The 26,928-nt window shown below is 36.3% G+C and overlaps 1 protein-coding gene across 2 annotated transcripts in view; it reads right to left on the minus strand.

Annotated features, from left to right (window-relative positions):
- Positions 1-1,723: 1,723 nt before the first annotated feature.
- The window catches only part of LOC117235031 (glutamate receptor 1), a 335,753-nt gene continuing 310,548 nt past the window's right edge, over positions 1,724-26,928 (minus strand). Inside the window, exons 8-20 of one of the 2 annotated variants that reach the window (XM_033496677.1) lie at positions 20,302-20,517; positions 18,020-18,127; positions 17,560-17,673; positions 16,842-16,962; positions 16,297-16,391; positions 15,513-15,736; positions 13,860-14,072; positions 9,252-9,450; positions 8,536-8,780; positions 6,211-6,457; positions 5,615-5,689; positions 4,719-4,773; positions 1,793-1,931 (exon numbers count right to left, since the gene is read on the minus strand). In XM_033496677.1, the coding sequence (XP_033352568.1) occupies positions 4,753-4,773; positions 5,615-5,689; positions 6,211-6,457; positions 8,536-8,780; positions 9,252-9,450; positions 13,860-14,072; positions 15,513-15,736; positions 16,297-16,391; positions 16,842-16,962; positions 17,560-17,673; positions 18,020-18,127; positions 20,302-20,517 (1,878 nt within the window). In that variant the 3' untranslated portion in view covers positions 1,793-1,931; positions 4,719-4,752. Of the gene's footprint in view, positions 1,932-4,718; positions 4,774-5,614; positions 5,690-6,210; positions 6,458-8,535; positions 8,781-9,251; positions 9,451-13,859; positions 14,073-15,512; positions 15,737-16,296; positions 16,392-16,841; positions 16,963-17,559; positions 17,674-18,019; positions 18,128-20,301; positions 20,518-26,928 lie in introns of both variants that reach the window. The other variant, XM_033496676.1, reaches the window with a different exon arrangement.

The following is a 26,928-nucleotide window of genomic DNA, read 5'->3' on the forward strand; positions in this document are numbered from 1 at the left end:
TGTCCTTCGTCTTCTCTCGGCTCGGATCGGCGCGAACTGGCAGTGATAGGTACTTAATAATGCGTTTACACGATTATCGTTTAATCCTATGTTCTTCACATACGCTTTCATCACGCATTCTCTGACACATTTTCTCCTACGCTTTCATCTCACATCTCTCGATAAACGTCTATACGTATGTATATTTATATTTATATTTGTATATATATATATATTTATATTTATATATATATTATTTATCACACACGCAGTACCCACGCATCGATGTGATTATACACCGTTCTCGTCAGTTAAAAAACGCATCGCGGCTCCAGTGTTGTTTCTTTTTCTTTTCTTCCTCTCTTCTCCCTTTCTTTTTTTTTTTTTTTTTGATTTCTTTCCTTTCTTTATTTCTTTACGCAACGAATTATCCATTCTCGCGAGATCCACAAAATAGTTTGCACCGGTGTACAACGATCTGTAACGAACAGTAATCCGTAATAAAAACTTAGCTGTCGCGATAATAGTAATCAGAATAATGATAATAATAATAGTAGTGTTACGCCACGGTCGACCTGTATTCTCTGTTTCCACACAGTTTTCTCAAACTTCTTCAGTTTCTTTCTTCCCTTTTATTCTTCTTCCTTCTTTTTCGTTCGATGTCTGCCAGAATTTCATCCGCAGTCACTTCTTTCAGAATTCTCCTCTTACGCGTTTCATCGTTCCTCCAGCAAGTTCTTTCGTTCTCTCGGTCGACCCGCGTATCTTCCCTCGCGAAATATAATGTATACATATACGTACGTGCACGCGTTCGTGTCTCGCGTGTATACAGGGTTCTCTCACGGAAATGGCAGTTGAGTGTGTTAGTTCGAGTTGCTGGTTGCACATGCACCCACCCCAGGACCATCGAATTCTACTATCGAATTTCGCGACCTGTTCTCGTCGCCGGTAGCCGGTCGTACGCGTTGTCCTTCTCCTCTTTTCTCTACACCATTTGATTCGTCTCGTTCGATTCGATTACAACGTAATATATACAATGTACAAACACGGCTGTCCACGAAGATTCCTGTCGCAAAACCATCATTCGTCTCGTCTAACAGAAACAAATATGGATACCAAGAATCTTCGTCGATCAGTCGTGACACACGGCTCCTCTGCGTTCCTCTCGAGCGATTCCTCGGACTCGTTTAGTTCCTGTTCGTAAGAACGAATCATTCCGAAAGGACTCGGTACACGTCATCGACGATCTCAAATCACGTGTGTGTATGTGTGTGTGTGTGTGTGTGTGGCAGTACGATTCGAGGAACTTGAACAAACAGACGAGTCGTTCTCGTGATCGACGCTCGAAATTCCAACTCCTTCGAGCTTCTCTGGAACACGGAACTAACAACGATCGAGGGATACGCTCGAGAAATCGAGCGTCGCGGATATTCGATTTGCGGCAAACGCGTTGCTCGGGATTATTGGATCTTTGGATCTTTGTGCCAGGCTGTCGGACGATCGAAATTTTAACGATCTATGACCAGCCTACGGGACAGGAGAGCTTCTGTGCTCGTACTGTGATTTATTTCCTTGTTTTCGTTTTTACGTGATGTATTCGGGTTTGTATTCGCCGAGACGACCAGCCCAGACGCGCGGCGAAGCCGGTGTCCAGGGCACCGCGATGTCTAGCATCGTGATGCTCGGCCTACGCAGGAAAGGCGAGAACCTGGACTTTTTCGGGCTCTTCGGCGGCGACTCCGCGAAGGTGACGCTTCTTCGAGGCGGTCTTCTGGGCGGCGGCGGCGGCGGTGGAGGCAGGGCCGCCATCAACGGCGGCGGTGGAGGCGTGGGCAGGGAGATGGCGGGCGACTCGCCTGGGCTCTCCTCCGGGTAATTTACACCTGGGTATGCGTATTGCTGTGTACCTGGTCGCCCTCGGTATTGCCAATCGCGTTTGCCGGAGCGTAGTACTGGAAATCCAATGGTTCGCGCGTTAGGCCTACGGTGGTTTCTACATGGGGCTGGATAGGGGCGATTTTTCGTGTGAACGGTGCTCTTCGTGGTGAGTGAACTGCGGATGTTTATGCTGCTGGGACTGTGAATTGATTTGAGTTAGGCGAGGGTTTAAGCTGTCAGAGAGTTTTACTTGTACAGGAAATTGGGTGTTATAACGAGTATACGTTTAAGAGGAATGATTTTATAATTTAAGATATTATTTTGACCGGTTTTTATATATTGAAAAATATACATAAGCAACATTTTGTCGAACATCTTTAAAATCCTAATCTTTTATTTCGATATATATCTTTCATACATTGATAAAATAATTTTTAACAGGTTTTTCCAATAATCTTCCATTTAGGCAACTTTTACGCATCGTCTTACTACATATTTAGTCCTCAATATGTTTTGGTTAAAGTCATGCTCTAATGTTTCATGCTACGGAATAATTTCATTAAATAGTAGAAAGATCGAATAGATTTCACGTAGCTTTATAATGGAAATCTTAAATTTCTTTCTGCAAGAATTAATATTATACATTAAAACATGGCTTCGATTTAAAAGTACAAATAACAGCATGTACCGTTTGTGCGAGGGAGATTGAAATTTCTCATTCACTTTGCTTTGTGAAAATAATGTTATTTACAATGGAAGGATAATGATAGGATAATAGATTCAGAGTTGACATCTGAAATTCTGTTTGTAATAAAAATTACAAGTTTATCTCAGACTTCGCTGTACGTCCTTTTTGCTCAGACGAACATCTCAAAACCAGATTGCATTTCCTTTTCAAATAAATGTTATACGATCTTTGATTTTATTTCAATTTTGTCTTTAAACCTGTTTTGAGATATCTATTTTTCAAGTGGAACGAAAAATGGAAAAATTATCTATGCCACTGTTAGCATGTTATACACGAACCATTCTTTAATTCTACAACACTTGAATGAATTATAATATTTTTCATGTACGCTGTTTATAAACCTAGAACCGTTACTGTCGTATAGATAAAGAATACAATTTTATAATGCAATTTTTCAATTCTCAGATACAGTATTTTTTACAAGCATCGAGCGGTTTGTAATCTCAAAATAACGAATTGTATTTTTCATCTGAAACAAGTTTCCAGAATAAGACCAACGAATTTACTGCAACGATATTTAACGCTATCAAAATACTCATCTTTGTCGAATTATTCGAATTTTACCTGTTGAGATTCTCTTCGAAATTGTCCGTAATTATACATTTACACACATCTTACACAGTTTTTTGTACAGCTGTACACGTTTCATCCGCATAAACATCCACAGTCTGCAGATAATTACCATCCAGGCTTGTGTGGGAATTACGTGGTCGCGTGTATTGCGCGAGAGTGGTAAAAAGTAATCGTGCCGTGAATCGCGATGTTACAAACGACTTCCCGTTCGTTAAAAAAACGCGTGTTTCGCGAACGGTGCATAAAATTCTTCTCGGTCGTCGTTCTACCGTCCTGCCTTTTGTGAAACGTACTTGCTCCGGAAGAGTAGAGAAGTGAAAGAGAAAGAATTCATTCTATCGCCCGTTTGGCGCGAGAGTAACGTCTCTATGAAGGTGAGTTGTCATTCGATGCATAGTTCCGTTCAAAGGTTTGTTTACACTGCTACTGAAAATTCCATTTGTAGCGTTTAAAGCGCTTGAAACGGAATAAAAAAAAAAGAAAAAAAAGAAACCGCGCTTGACACATATTGTTTGAGAAAAATTCTACAAAAGGGCAAAAATTTGTCGATGTAGGTTTGTGGAACGATACAGCATTCTTCGTTTTGTCGAACTGAACGCAGATATTCGTAAATTCGTGAAATTCAATGCAACATAAAATGTTTCTTTTGAAAAGCATAGAATCGAATATCGATCGTTCCAAAAATATGATTCGACATTGGCAATCTGTGAACGTTGTTATCGACGGTTTAGAATATTTGTAACTTAATGTACAGCTTTACGATCCATCTTTAATATATCGTGTGCGCAATAGTAGCAGTGTAAACGCAGTCCAACGTACAAGCATTTTCAAAGCTGCATGCCATTCGATCAAGTCACGTTTCATTCGCACGATCCTCTAAAAACGTCGCTAGAAGCCATGCTCAGTTCGCGATTATAAGCCAGCGTTTTCATGATAACCAAAGCTGTAGAAAGTAAAGGAAGAGCCGTGGAACGAAAGCAGGAGGTAGAAGGACGCCTGTGTGTACTTAAATTGCAGAGAAATGCAAATATCTGGTCGATTTACACTATCCAAACTATTTGACGATTTAAGCTTCAAATTACACAATTCAGAATTTTAATAATCCTCTTATTTGAATTTACTTTGCTCGGTTTCCGCGATGATATCGTGCATCGATATAGAGAAGTGTACAAATTTATTTAATTAATTAATCTACTTAGAAACTGCTTCGAGATAGGTGATCGAGAACAGTGACGCAAGAAAGTGTGAGAAAGTGAGCCGTGTTCGTGAAAAGTTTTGAATAAAAATCGAGTATCTACGACTTTGATCAGGTTTAATAAAGTTTGCAGACATACTATACCGCTGATAATTCACTAATTTCATATCGAAATCTCTATTATAAAGATGAAAGAGAACGAAATGAGTGAGAATGACGAAAGCTACGTAAGATGATGTACACGAGAAGCAGAGAGGAAATTTGGAAGAGAGAAGATAGGTACAGCAAAAGAGAGACGTAAACCGTACGATGGGGATTTAAAATTAAGGGCTAGAGAGTACTCACATATGGTCCCGGGAAAGGCGCATGCATCCTCCGTCTAACTCTGCAGTCCGTACCACTAGAGACAAAAACAAAAGTAGAACGAAACGCGCAAAACGAGCAAAAATTACGTCTCCTGCATCCATCGAGTACAAAGAGAGAGAGAGAGACAGAAGAAGAAGAAGAAGAAGAAGAAGAGAGAGAGTGAGAGAGTGAAAGAGTAGAAAAGAGCGCAACACATCCAGCCAGCCGCACATCGCACGCATGTACGTATGTATATATATATATAATATATATATATCTACCTATATAAATGTATATATAATATTTATTTATATATATGTATATCTATTTCATATCTATTTATATACGATATACATATGGACAACGATCGATTATCGCCCTTGGGTCGATCGTGTCTTCGAAACAGCCTTCGAGAACCACACCCCTGTTTGAAATTCTCGATACTCGACCGTCTTTCGATCACAATATACACGTCGAACGTATACACGCTGCTAACTGCATGCCAAACGTACTCTATTATATGCTTCTATGTATACATATGTATTATAGGTTCTTGTATTACACGGATATGCATAATGCAGCCCGATGCCGCCATGTTACCGACGTATGTTACACGATACATCGAGATCGTTGGTTCGAAACAGGGAAAAAAGGATGAAAACGTTCCTGAATATAAAATATATAGCTTCTTCTACGATGGTAAAGTACGGCGAGTTGCAAATATGTTTCTCAAGCTTTATTTCATCGAGTAACGAAGAAACATAGGTGGAACGTTTCAGTCCGTTTCCTTGCTTGTCCGTTGCCAACACGATTCTACGAGCTCGTTACTCTAACCGCGTGGTACGCGTGCGATCGATAACAAGGATCTAGAAGTGTAGATTCGTCAGGCTACTTACCCGGCCATTGTCGAAATCTCGACCACCACCGATCGTCAATCGAGCTTTCGCCTTCATCGCGTCCGACAATGGGATCTGGAAAATTGTGAGTTTCGATAAATAGAATTTTTCTTTCTTCGTTTTACGATGCGCGATCGAATAACGTCGGTCGCTGATTGCTACTCGTTTGCTTGCAAGGAGAAACATCGGATACAGTTTTTACACTATCGTTCGCAAGTGACGGATATACTTTGAATACGTATCCGTAAATGGATATTGTAATTATCAGGCTGCGGATTTTTATACGTTTATCCGTTAAAATATTCATAGTAAAATATCCAAAGTATGTAAGCTGATTATAATATTTGGTGGATGAAACAAATTTCTATTTAGGAAAGTTTAAGTATCCGAAGGTCTGGTAACTAGAAAATAAAATTGATGCTTATCAATAGCGCGTATCATAAGAGGAACTAAATTATATTACGTTTCGAAAATTTTATTAAAGCGTATGTTTGAAACGAGCAAGTGCTCCGTGACTTACGAACGAAAGTGTGAGTTACACAGTTTGAGATTAGTATCGAAGAAAGTTTTATTGCGGAGTGGTGCAAGCTCGTTACCTTTGCTCTAGTAGCTTCCGTATGTGATTTGTAACAGAATTCTAGCAGCGCGACGGCCAGGGCTAAAAGCAGACCACCGATCAGGATGTAAAATATTCCCGCCACGTTGCTGAGAGATAATTCGTTTCTAGAAGCATCTTGCTTGTCCCCGTGCCTGCATTCTGTTCTGTCGTACCACCATCGATTCACCAGTTTCGTCAATTCTCCGTTTTCTTTCAACGATAGCACCGCCAAATTTATGGGATCTCTGTAACGTGTCGAATATTAGAAAAGGATAATATTACAGAAAATACAATAAATATGACATTGCAGAAATACTGGACTGTAGCCAGGCTTTTACTTATTAAATATAAAACAACGATAATACAATAACGATGATGACTTTCACTCAGTACGATTCGATCTTTTTAAACGCTGTTCCTCTGACTTCCCGAATGATTCTCTCGATTATTCTTAAAGACATCGCACATACGACACATTCTTATCACACGCAATCAAATCTGCACACATGCAAGCTGATCCAACTTATATGTTCTTAAGAATAACTCTTCGTTCTATCGTTATACTCATCGATACCTTAAACTAGCTCCATTATCCGTCATCCATATTCACGGCAACAACATTATGCGTGAAAATACCGGAGAAAAATCGCTTACTAAGATTCCTCAACTGTACGTATATTAACGGATTCGTTGTTAAAAAAATACGGCTGTATAAAATCCGATATCTTTTTACGAGAATAACGTTGCTTATTATAAATAATCGAAGCGTATGTCAGTAAGCGAAAATGTTAAATTAATTTATAAAATATACAACGTGAAAGAACAAAAGAAGGTTTTATAGCCAGTTTGTAAAATGACATTCAACAACTTTTTAGATGAAGTTCACAGAAAGTAGATTAATGACCGAAGAAGGAGAAAGCGTATAGGGAAAAAATACATAGAAGATATCAGAGGGAGAAAGCCGATTGTGCCGCAAACAAATGTAATAAAATCGATGTTCGTATATTCGTTGAATTACAAATTGAATGTTCTCCGGACGAGGGGGTGAAACCTCGACGAGATTGAATTGGTTAGTCGAGAAGAGAGAGCAGAGTGGGTCGACTCGTCCCTTAAGCGGTAATGATACGGAAAAATGGGTGTACGAGTTTTTCTATGCTAATTGTGTGGAACGACGTGGCGTGTTTCGAAAGGGAGGCACAGACCCGGGGCGACGGAATTTCAAAGAACCACGAAAGGGGCGGGTTAGAGGGGCAGATGCTTCGCCTCTTCCTGATCGCTAAAAAACCTCGTTAATTATGCTTTCGTATGGAAGAAATAGGTCGAACCTGTCCTTCCATTCAGTTCGTGCGTTACACTTGCTCGAATGCATCGTGAGTGGCTTTGTAGAGAATTATCGAAGGCTCGAAACTTTTCGTATTTACCGTGTCGAGCACGTTGCTCTTTAAATCTCGTCTGTTTGTGCTACTGAGCGAGGAGATGATGCTTTCGTCGATTCCTCATTATCGTGTGAAATTTCTGGTTTAACCCTTTTGAAAGAAATCTTCCTTTTAATTGTAACGTATTCAAATTTTAAAATATATCTTAATATAATGTAGATACTATAGATTGAATATAATTTTTCAAAGGAAATATGCAGTTCCACATTTACAATGAGATTAGATCATAGGATCAGTGATGTCAAAAGGATTATAATAGTGCAGTTATCGTTGCAGTAATTGTGAAAGTTACCACTTTACGTTCTACTGTCCCATATTGTGCCATTGACAACGGGTTAATAAGAACAACTTATAATTGGGAATATTTCTCAGCATACTGTATTTCCTATACTTATTTTCATTTTTTATTTTTTCTATGAAGATTATTATTAATCCCCTAATACGTCGAATATTACCTTATCTTCGCGTAATTTATATCGAAGCTACGTGTGACACTAGTGTTGCATGCTATTACCTGCTCGTCTTTATACACTGAAAACTTCAATGGTTCAAATGAAAAGTTTAACGTGCAGCACACGATAGCTACGCAGTTCTGAACATATCAGATATTCCTATGGTACGTATAGAGGCATACTTGAATCTTTTTTACCTGCATGAATATTATCATCAAACATGTTTCAATTTTACCATACTTCGAATCAAGCCTGTACTTACAATGTACACGAGTACATGAGAAAACAAGATCTGACAGTCGACAAATTATTGATCAAAGAATACAAAGCGAGTTTCAAGCAACAAGGATGTCAAAGCGGTACATCGATGCAAACGTAATTACATAGAATGAGATAAATTAAAAGCAAACAGTACAATAAAGCAGTAAAGTTTACTTGAGAGGAGATCCCAATGGCGTTGCTACTCCAAAGCCTTTGGCATCCAGATTTCTGCCGACCTTCATTGTATCGCAGGGTTCCCTCTCGTTTATGTACTCGTTCTTCGGACTTTCGATCAGGAGAGCGTATTTTCCTTTGCTGGTCCTCACTCTTCGTATACCCTCGTCGTACGTTTTTACAAACACGTGTTTCCGTGAGTTCATGAACTCCCACATTTTGCTGTAGAGATTAATCTGCGATTTCTATGAAAAAGGAAAATAGTCTTTAATAGGAATTTTAATTACGTTTATGTATTTTTTAATCGAGCATTTAAAATAATATATTATTTTAATATAGCTTTAACATATTAGGTCGTAACATATGAAATGTTATGCCAGTGTCCTAAATCTCGTGCTTTTAACGAATAATTTTGTCATTTTAAAACTAGATATTATTCTAATCTCTACTGTACTAAAGATCAACGTTCTTCGCTATTATTATTATCGTCGTATATTCCTATCTTGGCATGTTAAAGGTTAAAATTAAAATCTTTTTCTTCCGTGTTTTTTCGAGTAAAATTGTTTAACTCTTACATACTTTGTATAAACGAATGTTTTTTTAGTTTTACGATCAGTGAAGTAAAAATGATTAAAGATCGTTAAAAATTATACCTATCCTATGTTACAACCTAATATTTTACTGTATTTACTTCGTTAAATCTGAGACGAACTTACGCGAAAAAAGTCCCAAGTAGATCCGTGAGATAGTGTGCCGTATTGCACTTCCGTTTGCGAGGCCAGGTCTTCCGGCGAGTTAATCGGCGCGACCATCCTCTCGACGGTTAGAAACGCGGCTAAGTTGGCAGTGTAGGAGGAGATTAGGATCAGGGTAAAGAACCACCAGACGCTGCCGACGATTCGTCCTGATATCGACCTGTTAAATGTGATTTTACGAGTGCTGAATATTAATTGGTAATTACTTGTAAATAAGAGAATTAACATACTAAGAAATTATAGAGTAGTCTATTTAAAGTTGACGGATATATAAAATATGTCTTTTTCTTGAAAAATTCACTTTATCATTGTGATAAAAGTTCTAAAATTTTTGTTTTATTTTAAACCACGAAGATTCTACTAAATGAGCCATCGAGTAGTCGAACTGATCACCTGTACCAATTATAAAGTACAAAGTTTTAGTGTCTTGTTCATTTAAACTTTAATATATTACAAGTTACAAATTACCAATACTAATGACTATCTTCGTATAACCTCATCAAACTTGGTAATAAAACAAATGGAATTTTAATTTGACAAATTATCTGACTATCATATTTGGTGAAAAATTATGAAACTGTAAGAAAGAAATTTATAATCTGCAGACCAGATCATATGACTATTGTTTATCTGCTGAGAAACCAAGTGATCTACGTCGGTAAAAATTATCATATTGTAAAGCAAGCATTAAGCATTAAGCTGCAATCTTATCAAACATCTCAATAATCACCCCTCTCGGACATAATTTCTAAAGAACGTAGCAAACACCCCTATATATTATAGCGCACTTATAATGTACATATATTATATATAATAACATATATTATAACACACATAGTAATATCATACATAATAATGTAACATTAATAATTATTACCCTCTCTCTCTCTCAAATTGCACATTCTCACCTCACTTACAATTCCTCAGCAGTAAACGTTTTGCACCTTTTTTCTTATTAGTTTCCTCAACTTCTTGCCAAGTATAAGAACAAAATCCTCACAAAGTTGTAACTTTTATTCTATTTCTTCTTCTTTCCCGAGGGCAGCTTTTCAATGTGATTACACTTTTCGTCCAGTAGATGTGACGATATTTAATAACGAAGCTTTACATGGTGTCCACGGCGGAATCACAAGTCGTATCGCGGAAGAAGCGGAACGAGAGGCGGCGGAGGCGGGGGACAGAAGGTTCCGCGAAATTTACAATTCATATGGGCGCTGCGCGAATATTTAAACCATTAATCAAGGAGGCTACCTCGCGATGGGTTGGCATGGTGGAATGGAAATTAATCGAGACCTAGTTCCGAAGCGACTGAAACGGCCCGCGAAAACGTCGCGATCGCTCCTTCAAAGATTTACGAGACGTTCAGTCGCGAACGGTTTCATCCTTCGCAATTTCGAGCTCCTGTTTGTTTTAAAACGAACGATATATCCCGTTCGAGGGATTTAGGAAGGATTAACGCATGTCGAAAATATATTATGTTTTGTCGTGTTTCAGTGTTCCGTAAAATACGTTACACGTTTGATAATTTTACGTAGGTTGAGACGAATAAATGAAAATTCATTTATTCGTCAATGAAAGAAAATTAATGAAAAAGATACGATTGGTTTTTTTGATATTTGATATTTGATAATATTACATTGTTTGGGAAATTCCTTTAAGTTATGCGATATTTTCTGAGGCACTTTAGTGTAGAGGCACTTTAAAATTATTTCCTGATTATGCCAATTCAAAGAGTTTCGTTATATTCGTGTCTAGGTTAAAATATACTAAAATTATATAATATAAATGTTTGGCGAGTGACATCTTCTTTATCGTGAACTTCTCACGTCTCACGAAGAACGACGAATATTGTTTCTTTAAATTTTCCTTGGAACCTGCATTTATGCCATCTCTTTATGATAAATAAATTTATGAAAATAAGATTTCTCCTTTAGGATGCGGAATACTAATTACGTGCCTGAATAATGATAACTTTATAAAGAGTGGTCTTGATCAATTTTGCCTTTGAGAGGTTCATACGTAACAGCGTATTTTAACAAGCTTCCAAGTAAAATTAATCTTAAACTGCATTATTTACTTCTTTAAAAAATATTTAAAAATCTCTACATATTTCTATAGTTAGTAAGTGATAAAAAATATCTGATCGTAATCCAAGAATGACCGTATAACTCTGCATAATCTCGACACGTTTTACGAGCAGAAGAAACACGTCAATTATTCGTCGTACACGAAAACTGGGTAAAAATGCGGTAAAATCGCATGGACATTTATGCAAAAAGAAGGCGAGAACTTGGCTCAGCATGAAACGTATTATCCGCGATCGTAGGTCAGTTGATCAATGTTTCATGCGTGGGAAGAAGGATATAAAGACAAGGAAAAAGAGGGTCGAATTGAATCGAACACCTACATACATACATTCATATATACATATATACAATGGCTATGAAAGGTATTTGCATATCATTGTTGTTATTATCACATCTACATACTAATTAATTAAATCCAACCCGATTAAATTTCCTATGATTTAGTAGTACTTTCATTTACATTTGAACTTGATAAAAAGACGCCTTATTGGAAAATAAGGGTATGTAAATACTTTTTTATAGCCACTGTACAGTGACTCACGAAAGTATTCGAAAAATCATAGAAACTTCTTCCGTATATATCGCAGAAAATATTTTGAAATCTCATTATCATCGTAATACGATACGGCTATCATGATTATAGTGCTAAATTTTTAAACAAATCTGAAGATATATTTAAAAGTTACAAGGTATTTATCGAAAGCGCATATTTCGCTAAGATTAGCAAAGTATTTGAACGTTCGATTACTTACGATATTGATAAGCTACGATATATTTAATGAGATCATCTTTAACACTAATTATATGTTCAAGTTTTTACTACAAATATATTTGCAATAAACGTCTGGTAACTTAACTTCTACATCGACTTCAAATTTTATTATTATTATCGTGATAGTCGTGTTTCGTTATAGTGCTAATGAAATTTCAAAAAGTTTCGTACAACGCACGTAAAAGAATTTTATGGTAAACGTTCGAATACTTTTTATAGGCACTGTAGCACATACGGCCTCGGTTGGCGGCAAAGCGTGTCGCTAATGGAATTTTCGAGCCGCGGCTACGAAACGGCACGCTCATTCAAATGAGCCACCCTCGAATAGCCTAGGAGGCCTAATCACGGCGCTGATTGCGAGAGAGCCGTTCTAAATTACGCCCGGCACGAGACTACGAAATGTAATCCGATTATATTCTGATAATTCTGGCCACGCGGTTTATAATCGCCGTTTACCTGGCACGCAGTTGTAATTTAAACGAAGGAATTTGCAACAGTAATTACCCTGCACCTTAACCCCCGGGTGGCGAACCCAGTAAATCACCCTCCTAAAGGTTATCATCGCTCAGCTATCTGCTACCGGTTGGCGATGGAGATCATGCGTTGAAGGACATCTTAAACCTGTATTAGGTCGTTACGTATGAAATATCTGTTTTCCCCTTTAACGTAATCGCTGCTATTGACGCGTACTTTGCCTCCGTGCAATTTTTTAACGATAAGTAATACTTTTGATATCGTAGTTATCGCATTTTTATTCTTATGCGCTTCGATGAAATGATTTTGAAAAGTAAGCGAAATAACGGATAGAATATAATAATTATTGTTTATTATGAACACGTCTCCGATGAAATAGAAAGGTTCTTTTTAGTAGAACACACTTTTATAGAAATACTTTTGCTATATTAATCGGTGTCTAAATGAGAACTAGGTATTAGGTTCGATACATTATTCAACACAGTTAATTACAATCATACAATAAAACAATACATCATCGTGAGGCGTTTATAAGCGCGCCTATTAAATCCTTCGTAATTTATCATATCTTCGATCGAAACTTGTTAATTACGCAGAAATAATCTCTTTTAAAAGAATCGCTCTGCCTGTTCTTACGAAAACAAAAAAAGAACCGCGAAGTGTTTAACCAGGTGACTTTAAGCGAGTTCGGGGCGACGAACCTTTAGAATCTTATCCAATTCATCTCATTAGCAGACAACGCGGTTGACCTGTTCCAACTAAAAGACAACCATTCTTCTGTGCGCGCCGTGTACTTTATGCACTTCACCCCATTTGCTTGTACCGCGGAAATGGAAACAGGACGCAGAGCGAAAGTAGCTATAATTAGTCGAGAAAGAAACCAGCTATCTTTTCGCTCGTAACACGCAACGCTTCCTATCGTTGCGTTGTTCCGCTAAACGACCAGGCAAACATTTTTCAAACCTTTCTCCACGTGCGCTTCGATCGCTATCGCGATACTGATAAAAGATGTTCAACTTGCTTTTACTCAACGTTTCGAGATAAGAGTGGTTCTAGAAGCTCCCAGGATAGCACCGCTTGACTGATAAGAGGACTCGAGCGCGACGTAAAAAGAAAGCCTGATAATTGACCGAGATTAAGCTAATTAGTTTTTACAAAGCACCTGCACTTGATAGCGATTCGCGTTACCACGAGGCTCAGAGGATGATCGTTGCAGAGGAGGAAATGAACGAATACCTGGGTGATATGTCACAGCCTTGCTGCATGAACGCGGCTAGAGCGAACCAAAGGCTGTTGATGATACTGAAATCGTTCGCCATGCTCGAGGTTGGAATGTGAGGAGATCCTTGCGATCCGTGTGGGTGTTGTAGCGTGGGATCGTTCCTTGTACCCATTGTGGGATCCCCACCGGTGCTTAGAGTCAGTACTCTCCATTCGTATGGGGAGAATCTGTGGAGAACGTGCGATATTAATGACGAGACCTTTATGTATTACGTTTGTGTTTTTGAAGACATACGATTAGGATTTAATATTCTGTACGTAGAATAAATAGATTGAACAATAGATTTGATATTCCGTGAATTGTTTTAATTTGCAGATTTCTTAATTTTGAATCTTTTCGACTCTTAGCTCTTTTAAAAGCTTTGTTTGATTTAAATTGTACATTTCTTTTAAGGAAAATTAATTTTATGACTAAAGATTTGGGTTAATCGTGAATTGAAATTATCGTGTCATAGGTATTGCCTCTATCACTGGATCACCCCAATAACGTATGTTAGGTCAGCTAATATTAGGATTCTTATTTTATACAATAAATGATCCCACTACTGATACCTGTGATCTTTATCATATAAAATATAGAACACATAAAACACAAAATATAGAATACCTTAAAATTATCCGACCTAAGCTAATCTACAGTAGTCACGTATGACCCAACAATACGAGTCGAGGTTTAAGAAAAACGTTCATTAAAGAAGATAAAATTTAATCATCAAAAGAAAATCTGAAGTCCCTCTGGCCGTATTTCTCTCGGTTAATTAATCAGGAACTCAAAAGAAAAACAATGATTGACCAAGATATCCGCTACTCGGTAATTAAACGTTCAATTGTTTAGGTTTCATCGGTCTTTCATCGAGATTAAGATCGTATAAAATCGTATTTGGGAAAGTCACGTGAAATAAGGAACGATAAATAACGAGATAAGAATTGAAACAAACTGTGGCGAAGAGGTAAACAAGCTGTTGTGTAATTAGCCATCGACAGGAAAAGGCTAAAGGGAAACTAATGTCGTGTGGTTTGTGTGTGGCATTGAATGTGCCGATCAATCACGAATACGGGAATTTCTGTTACAATAAATTACTGCTTTCTCTAGCTCTAAGGCCTAGCTTCCCTTTTCCTTGATTTACAATATGCGTGTTAATGAATATATTGGAGGATAGAATATATAAAAATACGCATAAACGAAAATAAAAATTTATAATACTTGCTACTATATATACTTGTCGTAGTCCCTGAATTTCGTTTATTTACTTAATTAAAAAGAATTGTTTTTTGGAAGTAGTCATAGCAATAGCAAATATTTGTATATAAAATATTACGCGCATTATCATTGCTTTATCATACAAGCGCAATGCACGATGAAATATATAACGAAAGAAAGTTACAAACTTTCAATATTTCATAGAAATTCACTTTCATGAGAAACTTCTCTATTGTTAATCGAAATACTATGTTTAAATCGAATTTGAAAAATATTAAGTGTGCTTCAAAGAAACATTAAACGCATGGAACATACGTATCGCCATATGTCTGACCATATACCGACCGTATCTACTTAACCGTGTATCCGTCGAAAGAAGCGAACAGTTCCGGAAAAATCGCATTTACCTGGACACGGTAAAAAGAACGATGGATACACCGATGTAGGAGAAGATAACGCAGACCCAGATCTCTTTGCTCAGCGGATTCAAGAAGCTGAACACACCAGGTTTCTGTTTGATGGGCTTCTTGATCATGATACTAATACCCAGTGACATGAAAGGTTTACTAAAATCGATCACTCGTTCACGTTCAGAAGTGATTGTCATTGGAGCAATGGCAATGTCTGCTTCCTAAAAATATAGTACAACTGTTAATAAAAGAATTTACATTATAAAACAGGAAGATAACAATAAACGATATTACAAAAGGTAAAATTTACAACACTTTTCAGTTTTAGAATAAAATACGTCGTCCAAACAATATGCTCGTTATTTGAAGAATTATTAAACAATATAGTATAAAGTATATTAATATAACTATTTAATAATAATAATAATACACTAAATGTTTCATTTTGGAATCATTTTCGTCAAATGCGAATAAACAGCTCTCGCGTTCCCATTTCATTCTTTCGAAGTTCGTCCACCAGATGTAGCTCGAAATACAGCAGACAAGATGAAAGAGCTTGCAAGCTCGTGGCATCTGGTGGAAGAGCCTCGTACTTTCTGCCCAAAGATAAAACAGCTCGTTGAACGTTCGTTTCGTTGGACCTCGATCAATAGTACAATCTTTCGCGTAGTTACACGAAATCCTTTAGTCCGTCCCAATACACCGACATCCAAAGTGTATTATTGTGAAAAACGCATCTAGATCGCGATGAAATGTATTCGTCGACTTCTTTGAAACTTACTTTCCGAATCAGCTCGCCGACCATGCCGTCCCAACCACCGGGAACGTCTGGATTTTCCATTCCGTATTTACCGTCTTTAACTATTCGTAACTCATCTAGAAAAGGGAAATTTAATGTATATATGTATATTAAATTTAATATCGATATTTTACAAGTTGTGAAATTATTGTTAAAGTAATGGTAATTTTTTGAATGTTCGATTTCAATTTAGATGGATAGTGGGCGAGAAAAAGGTTCTTGAACCTCTAAGGGCGGGGTAACTAGGGGCTTCATGTGTAACATCCTCTTTTTTAATTTTATTCCTTTTTCTTCATAAAATTGATATATCAATGATAGTCATATGGACGAGCATTTATAGTTCGATTGGATGAGCTTCGGTTATCGTGTAACAATTGCTAATGACTCGAGAGAATAAATAGGAGGGCAAGACATTCTTGCAATTTAATTTAATTCAGTTTAATTACTTTTTATCTTGTACAGAATACATAAAGATATAAACTTTGAAAACCGTGTAATAGCATGTACATTGAAAATAAAATACTTACACGATATTCCCAATTTCTTAGCTATAAGGTCAGCTAGATCCTTGCAGTAGCCCTCGTAACTATCATTGCCAGTCAATATCTCCCCAGTGTCTGATTTCTTCTTCATTATGTACGGTTCCTCCTGTGTCATTAAAAAATAATGTAAATAAATAAGACAATTTAGTCGATACACGTCTCCATTTATTCAACCAATATTCAATTCAGATATTCAATTTATATCCATTTCATTTACACTCACGCTCAAAAATCTCAGGATAAAATTTCAATATTTGATATAGATTGTCAATTTTAAATTACAAATTGCCAATACTTCAGCATTTTATGCATTAGCTGCGTTTTCTATCGTATGGAGTATTAAATTAAATGGTATTTCATAAAGTTTTTTACAGATCCTTTAATTTTTTACCCTTTTGTAGTAAAAACATAACAATGACATATTTGTGAGTCGCTGGGCTTCAGTCGTGTTAGTAGTATGTTACGCTCTATTCCGATATTTCGTAGACACTTCAAGTCTGGCTTGAACAAGTGCGATTTTAAACAAAGCACAACGTACTAACAATACGATTGAAACCCAAAGAGTCATTAATAATATGTCATCTGGTCATTGTGAAAATCTAAAATTTAAAAATTGTAAAAATTGTTTGACCGCTTTTAAGCGAAAATATTACGTGTCCATCGGTTTTTGAGTGTTTAGAAACACTGTAACATAATGTCTTACCACAATAGTAGTGACAATGTAGGTCTTATTCTTCTCAATTTCGGTATGCGGTCGAAGTCGAATGTATTTCGCGGCGATGGCCTGGAATCCAGCCTCGTCTGTCCATTCAGCTACCTTGAAAGGAAAATCGTGAACGGTTAATAGCTTTTCAGCCACGTCGCTATCTCTATGAAGTTCGTACAGCGATGTTCGCGTCCATGTCGGTCGATAGTCACCGATAGTCAACATTGCTGCGTAAAGTCATCGGACCGTAGACTTCGTCAAACAGCAAACAACATAAAACGAGGAATTAAAAGGGATTGGTATTGTCGAGTTTTTCCACGCGACAATTTCGATGTTTTTTTCCCTTTATTTTTTTTTTTACGTTGTAAAATTTCGAAACTGTCCGATTACATTTTGGCCTCGGTCTCTGGGGGTGGAGGCACGCGGCTCGTGTTCGTTGGGTGAAAAAAATATTTACTTTGACCATGGCGCTGTTGACCGTCATCTCGACGACGTGGAGGGTGTAATTGTGCCTGCGACCGTCATCGTTGAAGCGGATCTCCCCAGTTAGTCCCTCGATTTCCACCTGAAAGTTAAACACGCGTGAGTGTTAAATTTTGCAACTCTGTTTTTATGGTTTTTAAATACACAGTAGCACGTGTTTGCGAAGATTACGTTATCTAAAACCAAATGTAGCCCTGTTTCGATAAGATATATCTTATTTATATTTTATCGATATTTTTAAAAATAATGTTTCGGTTTTTTGTCGATAATATATGATGCGATTAATATGGAGATACATTGTATTTAGTAACTTGACTATTTTTCAGTCAAGTGTGGTTCCATATAACCAAGATTTTAGTATGTCATGACCTACTTCTCTTTTATACTTCCATGCTACGAATATTACGATAGCGTATGCTTGTTTTATAATCATCTAGTAAAATTCGAAAATATTTGTTTATCGTTCGTTGCCATTGTTGAGAACATATAAGAATTTTACAGAGGATTGTAGTGGAAGGGCAAAGAAGTTAATAAGCTATCAACAAACACTAAAACGCAACAGAAAGTATCTTTATCTCTGATAGCATAAAAATTTACAAGATGAGATGGAAGCAAAATAAATTCAAATTTCTTTATTTTTCTCTCAATACATCATTTGTGAACTTTCTTTGAGCTTTCTAAGCTTCGTTCAAATTAGTCAATTTACGTGCCTCAAACGACTTAAAACCAAGCTACTCAATCGCACTTTATCAGTGTGTATCGGTTATTTACTAAACTTAAAATATCCTTTCACACTTCACGTGAAGCTGAAGTTCTTCGAAATATCTCCATTTCTTAAACTAAATTAACTTTAAAATATATGCTATATTAAGTATTCTTTATCAGATATTTACTTAAATTCATGTTATTTGAATTGAAGCGATTTCGACTCAAACACAACTTGTCTTGTATAAATACAAACACGACTAACATGTACGACACTTTACGAAAATGAAATTTATTTTTCTGGAATCGTTAATTATACGCTACTGCCATACGCAAATTTTTATCGATGATTATCAATTTGGAAAAATTTCTTTCGCCTAAGAGGAATTTCTTGATCTTGTCAGACGATAAATTGATGAAGAGGAGCAAAGTTGCAGATATAGCGACGCCATTTCCGGTGTAACTGTATACGTACGTATATAGAACGAAGGGAGACGATCTGACGTGGACGTAGGAATGCCGTTAGAGTCAGAATAACCGCCAATTACTGTCAATGGCAGAGAAACGTCGGCAAGGGTCCTTGGTAATTTCGGTTGCCACCGGTATTTCAAATATATTGACTATTTCTGCGTTTCTGTCCGCGCTTCAAGAATTTCCGAATGAATCATTTCGACAGAGCTGCGTAGTCTTGTCATGTTTTTAATGTGAATACCGCGTTCGTTGGAAATATGTGCCAATATTAGATGTACGCGTAGTGAATAAACGATCATGTCGTAAAAGCTGTTCATGAAGAATTCATGAAACATAAATAGATTTTCAGTTTGTGCATTTGGTACCAAAATTGAACGATTACGAAATTCTTGCAGCAGGAGTGATCGGTTTATAAATTGTTCCAACTGCATCTCGGCAAATCATATAATAATTAATCACAACCTGGAAAAAGTTTTGTGTACGCTTCCTATATTTTGTCTGACTTCGTATACGTGAGAAAAGTAGTTAGTTGTGAATGATGAATTATTTCTTTCTTTTTTTTTTTTTTTTGTAGAAAAGATTTCACGATTTAATTTCTAACCGAACAGTTTACATTTTAGACTATTGTATTTTTGTAAACGTTGCATGTCATGTTTGGTACGATGTATGTACTTGTGGATAACAAAGTCAATTTTTAAAAAAAATGTGCGTTTCGTTATTACAAACTGAATTTGCTAGTATTAAGATGTCTGAACGATGGTTTAAAATAAATTCTGTCTGTGTAAATACCATGGCGCACAATATATAACTTCTATTAAATACTCATTTTACACAAAAATAGGAGATGGGACTTGAAAATCAAAATAGATGTTTGAACGTATAATTAGTTGAACGAAACATATAATTAGTAATGGAATTTTTATGTTGCAGCTGGCAATGAGTCGTGATTTTATAGTAAATATCTAGTTACTATACTTAGCTGTAAAACCAAAGACAAAGGTTAGATTCACTATATTACATGATATCTATTTTTAAAACGATTTTTGGGTTTTGCGAAAAAAGAAGTTAGCGTCGACTTACTTTTCTCAGATTCTTGGAAATTTTATCGCCATACTCAAATGGCGTCACCCAGCCCCGACTGTTATTGCAATCCAGTGCCCTGGTGCCGTTGGTAATCTGACTGCCGCCAGGAATCCCTGTTCGCCTCACGTTGCTTCTATCCGGCTTTTTTCTCAGAAACTTGTTGAACGCCTCGACGAGGACGAATACGGCGTCGTACATCAGCGCAGCTTGCGCCTAACGCGAAGAAAATCGTAGAATGAGTGTTGGAGTCGTCAGCGATCATTTTTGTTTTAAGGTCAGAAAAAGGTAACTTGGGATGTCTAACATTTCACGAATGAAATTCCTTTTTCTAACGTTGTTTCGCCATATGGTTTTGGAAAATAAAATCACCTCTGTATTGTCGAGAGATATTTTATAAAATTTAATATATCTAGTGAGATATGTATAATTTTGTGTGCTAGACTAGATTAGCCGCGTAGTAGTGACACACGTATGTGAATATGAGTGTACGAAAGTACGTGTGTGTTCAGCGTCTCGAAAAACAGATGAATGTAATTGTTCCGTTGACAGTGTGGTATAGACGATTTTTTTTTTATTTGGAAGAATTTTACAATCAATTCACAATCATTGAGAATTATAAGTAAATTATTCTGGTGTGGTACTTTAACTTGAATAATATGTGTTTTTGGTATGTTTGATTCTAGTTGAATCTGATGCTTAAATCTAAAGGATAATGTCTTTTTAGCCTGCGAATCTGATCCATCGTGTCAAGTAATTGAGTAATTGAGTGGGTTTTGGCGGTTGTTAATTCTTATGTTATATCTGTTACTGAATTTGGATATTTCTTTGTTAACTGCAGGTATCTTAAGGTCGCGATGTATCGTTTCGTTGGTAGCATACCAAGGTGCATCTATTAAGAATTTTAGAGTTTTTGATTGGAATCGTTGAAGAATTTCTATGTTGGAATTACTCGCTGTTCTCCATAGTTGGATCCCGTAGGTCCAAACAGGTTTTAATATGGCTTTGTATAGCATTATTTTACTCTGCACGCTTAAGTTGAAGCGTCTGCCAATGAGCCAGTAGAATTTTTTTAATTTTGATTTAAGTTGTTTGGTCTTCTCTACGATGTCTCGTTTCCATGTCATTCTTCTATTCAGAATCATGCCCAGATATCTGACTGACTCTTTGTTTGGAATTGGAATATTATTTATGGTCACCTGTGGGCAGGTTTGTTTCCGCAGCGTGAAAGTTACATGACTGAGTTTATTTTCATTAATTTTCAAGGGTACAGAAGATGGTGAGACAAAGAGAGTGCTGAAACGCGTGCAAATGTATATCGACGAAAATCCCGGAAATCGTTTATTAAATAAATCTGAAACTATTTTAATATGAATTCTAAGTGTAACCTTAGTGTTCCTTTACTTTTATTTCGGCGATTAAGATTCACAATTCTCAACAATATCTTATGTTGGATTATACGGTAAGTTATTTGTGTATATAAATATAATAAATTTGAGAAGGGTATTTTGCGGTTTTAAAGTGATTAAAGTAAGAAAGAAATCATGGTAATTGCAATGACCTTTATAGGGCTGTTTTCTTTTCCAGTTAGAGATACAGTCGCTATAAGTAGCGGTATGAATTATACATGAAGCTTGCTTTTAAACGCGGCACGAGAAGTAAGTATCGTGAATCTAAAGAGAGTTTTCTCACAGAACGTAACCTGATATACATGCAACATCGATATACTAAAAGTTTATCATGTATGCGTTAAAAGCGATATAAAATTCCTTTTTCGTGACTTAAGATTTTCTTAACTGTAATGCTCGCAGTATATCATGAAAAAATCGCTTGTTTCTTAAAACGCTGTTTCTATTTTTCTGCTCTTTATCTCATCAAACTGTACAACGTTAAGAAGTATTAATATAATGGTTTGAATCATGCAAATCGTTTAGAGTCTCTAAAGGACTGTGTGATTATTTCGTGCTGTAATTATTATATATTATAGATATCACATAATTATATTAATATAATCATATAATTTATATACATTTATATTTAGTCAAGGAAAGAACGGCAACACATCCAAACCAACTGGCTGCTTAAGCGAGCAAAACTCTCATAGAAAGAAGGCTAAAAAGGAAACACCTCACTAACCTCACTAAAGAAATAAAATAGTCAAACTGGAAGATGGTATCCCGCTGGGGATATCTGTTATTTATTTAACCATCCACATGTTATTTAGCAATTAAGTTAAGAAAAATTTACCAAATGTCCAGCTGAACAAATCGTGAAATACAAATTGAATAATAAAGAAAAAAAAATGCATATTTAGTCACAGTTCTTTCTAATGGATATACAATAAATAATTTATAATTTCTTTAGGATGTAGGTGGAAAAATGACTCTTAATCAAATCATATTACTTCCTAAAATTTTTTTCCAGTCTGTAAAACGTATTGAAAATTGCTCGAATCCTATAATTATTCCCGCTATTCTATACGCAATCAAACAAATTACCAATTCGTAGTTCCACCTGTCACATCGAGTTCCCCTATCAAAATCCGTTTTATCAAGCGCAAAACCTGGCCAGTTTCAAAACATCCAATCGATCCTCGTCAATGGGCCATTCGTCATTGTTACAGGAGACAAGCAAACGTACCAGACTCGATTTGGCAATCCAAGTCCTCTGTTAATCGTCGTAATAATTGAAATGATCGCGACAGGATTACGGGAGGACGAAGGGAAGTTTCTTCGTGGTCGTTTCCGGACGGCGCGGTTAAGCTGACTCTGGCAACCGAGAAAATCGTTTATAGTTCTCACGGGACGTACGCAGATTCACGAGCACGGGGACACATCGGGCACGTGGCCAAAGTTGGGAAACCGTGGGCAGAAATTGCACGAGGATCGATCAGGATAATCGGTGCGTTGGGTCGCACACAGTCTTTCGAGTTACAGTGGCTCGCGAAAATGTTTGAACATTTACTATAGGAAATTTTTATTTGTATAATATGTACGTAATATCAGCGGTTAAAGATGAAATCAGCAAGTACGCAAAAAATACAAGGAAAGAAGGGCAACACATCCAAACCAGCTGGCCGGTGAAGCGAGCAAAACTCTCATAGAAAGAAGACTAAAAAGAAAACACCCCATTGACCTCACTAAAGAAATAAAATAGTCAAACTGGAAGACGGCACCCCGCTGGAGGTAGCCATCCACGTGTTATCTAGCAATTAAGTTAGAAAAATTTACCAAATGTCCAGGCGGACAAATTGTAAAGTAGAAATTAAATAATAATAATAAAAAAAATATGTACGTCGTACGAAACTTTGGAACTTTATGCGTTCTGTAATGACTCATTGCTAGATTGCGGATTTTTATGCAGATTCATTTTCATATGCACGCGATTAAAGAAGTTGAACATAAATATAAATATTGTACTTTTATTTGTTTATTATTGTACTGTTGTAGATATTTTTTCAGATTTCTTCCAACTTTTACTTTCCAACTTTCCAATATGCTCACGATTGTTTTGTCTAATTAAATTTCGTGTTAATTAAATTTTGAAGTGTTCTGTACAACACACATAGAATATTGATGAAAAGTTTCTCGAAGTGTTTGAGTGCTCTCGCGTACCATTATATTCGGATCTTATGGAACCAAAACTATGGAAGTGCAACGTTACTCAAGATCGTGATAACCACCGATCGTTTTGGTTAGATTATGACTCATTGATAGATCGCAGTAAAATTCTACGATGGACGTGCGAGGGTTGATGCCGGTTTGCGATAACGGTTATGGTCGAATGAAATTCATCGTTACGTTGTGTAACACTATCCCGACATCTTGGAATAATTTGTATAGCAAAGTAATAAGATATTTGAGTCACCCAAGATTAGACGTCTCGAATAATCAAATTCATTATATATTTGTATATGTATATGTATTATGCGATTTCATTAGTTTTTAACATAACAACGAAAACATGAGAAAATATCGTGTACTTCAGGTCTAACAAGGAAAGATACCACAAATGGGAACAACTCTATGGTTGAGTCATTCGAGTCAGTGAAAAAGTATAATACAGAAGCTAATAAATTAAATAACAAAATAACTTGCAGAAAGAAAGTAACCTACACACGTTGTTGAATTATGACAATTATAAGTGAAGATAGTAACATTGGACGAACATTTCTCCTTTCGACAAGTAGAAATTGTATCCTCCTGAAGAACTATAGTTGTCGAGCTGTCAGTGTAAGTATACGATATATGAATATGTATCTTACTGTTTATCGCTTCGTTAACAACGAGTCTAGTCTGTTTTTAAATGTAGGTTGCTTAAAATTGTATTGCTTTCTTTATTGTTATTTCAATTCGTATGGCTTGCAACCTGCGAGCTTTTTATCTTTAATTTAGGTAAAACAACGCATCCTCTGTTTTCGACACTAAGACTGTGGTACTCTAATGTCTCAGTGCGTATACATAACAGCGAGTAACAGTGATTTTTATTCCGTCAGAAACACGTGGAATCTACAGCTGTTAAATGGATACCGGATCACCAGAAACCGCGTTAAAGTAAACGTAATATGACAACAAATATGTCGAGTTGCAGAAACGTCGGGTGAAAATCGACCGGAACCGCAAACTTAAAAATTGTTCAGAACCGAATTTGACGAATTACAAGGCAAATTACTTACAAATTACTTCGGTCAAGTATCTTTCTGGCTTAATCGTATTCTACCCTAACATTCTTATGCTATGTTATTGCGAATCGATAGCAATATTGTTGCAAAGGAAAAAAAAAACATATAAGGGCGTGTCTATCGATTTTCGATATTGTATAACATTGCTGAAAGTGCTGAAAATATTTGATAGCCTTGTGTAAATATTGTTGCATGATTTCAATGGACTCGGTAACATACTTCAATAGTGCTAGAAAGGTAAAAATGATTCATAGCTACCATTCCCTGTTATTGTGAATTTTAGATCGTCTACGAAGTTACGTGATATTCGATGTTGTACAATATTCGTACGATATTTCTAAGCGTTCTCTAACGTCTTTTCATGTAATTTAATGTAATTTTCTGTTCAACACTTCAACTTTTCCCTAACTTTATTTGTAGCTTTGTGTAATACTATCCGACGCAATTTTTTTCAAATTACATTAGTTTACATTTTTTTTTTCGATGGAAGATCGCGAAGGAGCCATACAACTCACGTTTTTTCATTTTTTTTATAGAGGAGAAATCTTTAAATTCAACATGCTGTCAATCAATCCTATATTTATTAAATTCATTTATATTAAATGTGTATTTTTTCACCCTCTTGAATATTTTAAAAATATTGGTTTTCATAATATTAAAAATTCTGTATATTTATTAACTTTTTAATAAAAAAAGCCTATGCATCTATTACAACCATTTCTTTTTACATTTGAAGTAACTAACAGATCATTTTTACGTTTAACCCTGTCATATTGAAACATTTCGTGTCAACCACCGAATAGTATAACACAAAATAGTAAAATTCACAGAATCAACGAAATTCAATGAAATAGCTAAAGGACAAAAGTTTAAACACGCTTTATACTCTTTCTTTCTGCATCTTGATCTTCCTGCGTCTTTTGTTAAGTTTTCTCTATCCAATTTTATTCGATAATTTTTTCAAAATTTGTTGGTTGATGAAAGCAGTATAAATTACCATGTGTAGTGTTCTAGACTTAGCCAACATTAATTTGATTCAGACTTGGGTCCTTTTGTCTGACGAAGAGTCAGGTTACTCGGGTTACGGATCTTCAGTTTGATTTTCTTTTCAGGCGACTCGAAACGTCCCTTTTACGTGCAATCGCGTCCACTTGACCGCGCTAAGTATCCGAAAACAAGTCGGAAACCGGAGTAGACTGGTTCGCTTAGGGTAGAAAATTGAGTACTTGATGGTACTCGACAGCCCATATGGAACTCGAATAGGCGTCTCCCTCATGGAAAGACGACTACAACCTGACAGGTACTACCGAGAGCGTTCAAGGCTATTGGGGGTACTAGAAACTAGGATAATACTTGATTTTCAAAGAAAAGGAAAGATCGTTTTACCACAAGAAACGAGACAACTTTTTAAAAATATATGCAATAGAAAAATATACAATTTCGGTACAGAGTCGTCTTTCAAATCTCCAGCCTTTGGTCTTACGAATAAGATTACGATACATCTATCGTCGTTGAACAAGAAACGTTCACCACTTAGACGTCAATTACATAGATGTTCGATATTTTCTAGATGGTGAAATCCATTTGTTTAATTGGGTTTATAAATGTACGAGTTTACGTACAAATTTCCAATTTTTAAATATTAGGTTGTCCGGAAAGTGTCTTTCTTTTACAGACACGTCTTTTACAACAACGCATCTTTATACAAACATGAAACCTAATCTGTCGAACGTTGTGATCTTTAGTTTGATAGAACAAAATGGATCATACGTAATTGGATAAAATAATATAAAACGGAAAATGTTGCGCATCCATTATTTCCTTATACAACGAAAGGAACTAATAACACAGTGCAATGGAAATATGATAGTCCTTAGAAATAAGGATATTCTGGTTTGTATCGTTAACTTTGAGATTGTATGGGCGATACGAAATAGTCGTAAGGA

Source organism: Bombus vosnesenskii, unplaced genomic scaffold (assembly GCF_011952255.1).
Source record: "Bombus vosnesenskii isolate JDL3184/JDL3185 unplaced genomic scaffold, Bvos_JDL3184-5_v1.1 scf7180000013314, whole genome shotgun sequence".
In the NCBI taxonomy this organism is placed as follows: domain Eukaryota; kingdom Metazoa; phylum Arthropoda; class Insecta; order Hymenoptera; family Apidae; genus Bombus; species Bombus vosnesenskii.